This window comes from Bombina bombina, unplaced genomic scaffold, assembly GCF_027579735.1.
Source record: "Bombina bombina isolate aBomBom1 unplaced genomic scaffold, aBomBom1.pri scaffold_745, whole genome shotgun sequence".
NCBI lineage: Eukaryota > Metazoa > Chordata > Amphibia > Anura > Bombinatoridae > Bombina > Bombina bombina.
In genome coordinates, this window is record NW_026512581.1 from 193,408 (window position 1) to 196,398 (window position 2,991).

Here is a 2,991-nt window from a genome sequence, read left to right on the forward strand (position 1 = left end):
ATTCTATCAGCCAATCAGAATTAAGGTAGGAAAAATCCGATTGGCTGATTCAATCAGCCAATCGGATTGAAGTTCAATCCGATTGGCTGATCCAATCAGCCAATCGGATTGAGCTCGCATTCTATTGGCTGATCACCCGGATTGGATGAAGAGTTCGGCCCGGCTGGGTGAAGACGGCTCAAGGTAGGGAGATCTTCAGGGGGTTAGTGTTAGGTTTTTTTTAAGGGGGGTTTGGGTGGGTTTTAGAGTAGGGGTATGTGGGTGGTGGGTTGTAATGTTGGGGGGGTTGTATTTTTTTTTACAGGTAAAAGAGCTGATTACTTTGGGGCAATGCCCCCGCAAAAAGCCCTTTTAAGGGTTGGTAAAAGAGCTGATTACTTTGTAATTTAGGATAGGGTAGGGACTTTTATTATTTTTTTATTTTTTTATTTTATTAGGGGGCTTAGATTAGGTGTAATTAGTTTAAACTTCTTGTAAAAAAAATTTATTTTCTGTAATTTCGTGTTTGTTTGTTTTTGTACTATAGTTTAGTTTATTTAATTGTATTTCATTGTAGGTAATTTTAGTTAATTTATTTAATGATAGTGTAGTATTAGGTTTAATTGTAACTTAAGTTAGGATTTATTTTACAGGTAATTTTGTAATTATTTTAGCTAGGTAGTTATTAAATAGTTAATAACTATTTAATAACTATTGTACCTAGTTAAAATAAATACAAAGTTGCCTGTAAAATAAAAATAAATCCTAAAATAGCTACAATGTAATTATTAATTATATTGTAGCTATATTAGGGTTTATTTTACAGGTATTTAGTTTTAAATAGGAATAATTTAGTTAATAAGAGTAATTTTTATTTAGATTTATTTAAATAATATTTAAGTTAGGGGGGTGTTAGGGTTAGGGTTAGGGTTAGACTTAGGTTTAGGGGCTAATAAGTTTAATATAGTGGCGGCGGTGTAGGGGGGGCAGGATAGGGGTTAATAACTTTAATATAGGTGGCGGCGGTATAGGGGGGGCAGGATAGGGGTTAATAAGTTTAAAGTAGGGGGGGGCGGGGTCCGGGAGTGGCGGTTTAGGGGTTAAAAAATCTATTTTGTTGCGGCGGGGTCCGGGAGCGGCAGGATAGGGGTTAATAAATGTATGTAGGTGGCAGCGGTATAGGAGGCAGCAGATTAAGGGTTAATAGGTATAATGTAGGTGGCGGCGGGGTCCGGGAGCGGCAGTTTAGGGGTTAATATATTTATTATAGTTGTGGCTGGGTCCGGGAGCGGCGGTTTAGGGGTTAATTAGTTTAATGTAGGTGGCGGCGGTGTAGGGGGGCAGATTAGGGGTGTTTAGACTCGGGGTACATGTTAGGGTGTTAGGTGCAGACATTTTCCATAGGAATCAATGGGATATCGGGCAGCAGCGAACATGAGCTTTCGCTGCTGTCAGACTCCCATTGATTTCTATGGGATCCGCCACCTCCAGGGCAGCGGATAGAAAACCAGGTACGCTGGGCCGGAAAAGTGCAGAGAGTACCTGCTAGGAATTTGATAATTTTCAAAAGTAGTCAGATTGTGCCGAACTTGCGTTCGGCACATCTGGAGTGACATAAGAATCGATCTGTGTCGGACTGAGTCCGGTGGATCGTAGCTTACATCACTATATTCTACTTTTGCCGGTCTGTAGGGCTTCATAAATATGGCGAATCAGCCTCGCCACAAATACTCTGCGGAATTCCAGCGTATTTGCGGTTGACGGCTTGATAAATACAGGCCTTAGTCTTAGCTATGCATATTAAGATCATTAATTCTTTCCTTGTAAGTGTTATTGTTTAAACCATATATCAGTTTAGTAACTCTCCTTTGAACAGTTTTTAGTTTTGTTTATCCTTCTGGGTATGCTGGGGCCACTGATCTGAACAGAAGATGAGATCTAACTCTAGTGATCTATAAATTACCTTTTCCTATACAAGAATGGAGACTGATACCCATCACTATATTTCTGTACTGTTGTCTCTAATTCTTTCTATCTCTAACCTTTACTCTTTATACTCTGTCTCTTACCTCCTGTTTCTCTATCTCTCTCTCCACAGAGGGAGGGGACCCAAGTCCTTGAGGAAAAGACATATATTGTGGATCCCAAGGGTGAGTTCAGCATAATGTTTGCAAAACTAACTGCATTGATAAATTATTTACATCATCAGTTTCACTTGAATATTTTATAACAATTAACAGACCATCCTATAAGTTTATGTCAATGAAAAAGCTAAGAAAAATATTGGGTCAATAAAATGTGAGATGGACAGGTTGATCGACAGAGTCGAGGTAAAGGCCAAACTGTTAAAATTACTGTTAAAGGTACATAAGTGGAGTAAAGGTAATGTGGTTCAAAACTATGGCCTAGATTTGGAGTTTGGCGGTAAAAGGGCTGTTAACGCTCCGCGGGCTTTTTTCTGTCCGCACCATAAAATTAACTCTGGTATCGAGAGTTCAAACAAATGCTGCGTTAGGCTCCAAAAAAGGAGCGTAGAGCATTTTTACCGCAAATGCAACTCTCGATACCAGAGTTGCTTACGGACGCGGCCAGCCTCAAAAACGTGCTCGTGCACGATTCCCCCATAGGAAACAATGGGACTGTTTGAGCTGAAAAAAAACCTAACACCTGCAAAAAAGCAGCGTTCAGCTCCTAACGCAGCCCCATTGTTTCCTATGGGGAAACACTTCCTACGTCTGCACCTAACACTCTAACATGTACCCCGAGTCTAAACACCCCTAACCTTACACTTATTAACCCCTAATCTGCCACCCCCGCTATCGCTGACCCCTGCATATTTTTTTTAACCCCTAATCTGCCGCTCCGTAAACCGCCGCAACCTACGTTATCCCTATGTACCCCTAATCTGCTGCCCTAACATCGCCGACCCCTATATTATATTTATTAACCCCTAATCTGCCCCCCTCAACGTCGCCGACACCTGCCTACACTTATTAACCCCTAATCTGCCGA

The 2,991-nt window shown here is 40.9% G+C and overlaps 1 protein-coding gene across 1 annotated transcript in view; it reads left to right on the forward strand.

Annotated features, from left to right (window-relative positions):
• Positions 1-2,129, forward strand: part of LOC128644408 (complement C4-B) — a gene marked incomplete at its 3' end in the record, with an annotated part of 166,648 nt that extends 164,519 nt beyond the window's left edge. The window contains exon 19 of the mRNA XM_053697032.1: positions 2,078-2,129. Within this exon, the coding sequence (XP_053553007.1) occupies positions 2,078-2,129 (52 nt within the window). The remainder of the gene's footprint in view (positions 1-2,077) is intronic.
• Between the last annotated feature and the right edge of the window lie 862 nt (positions 2,130-2,991).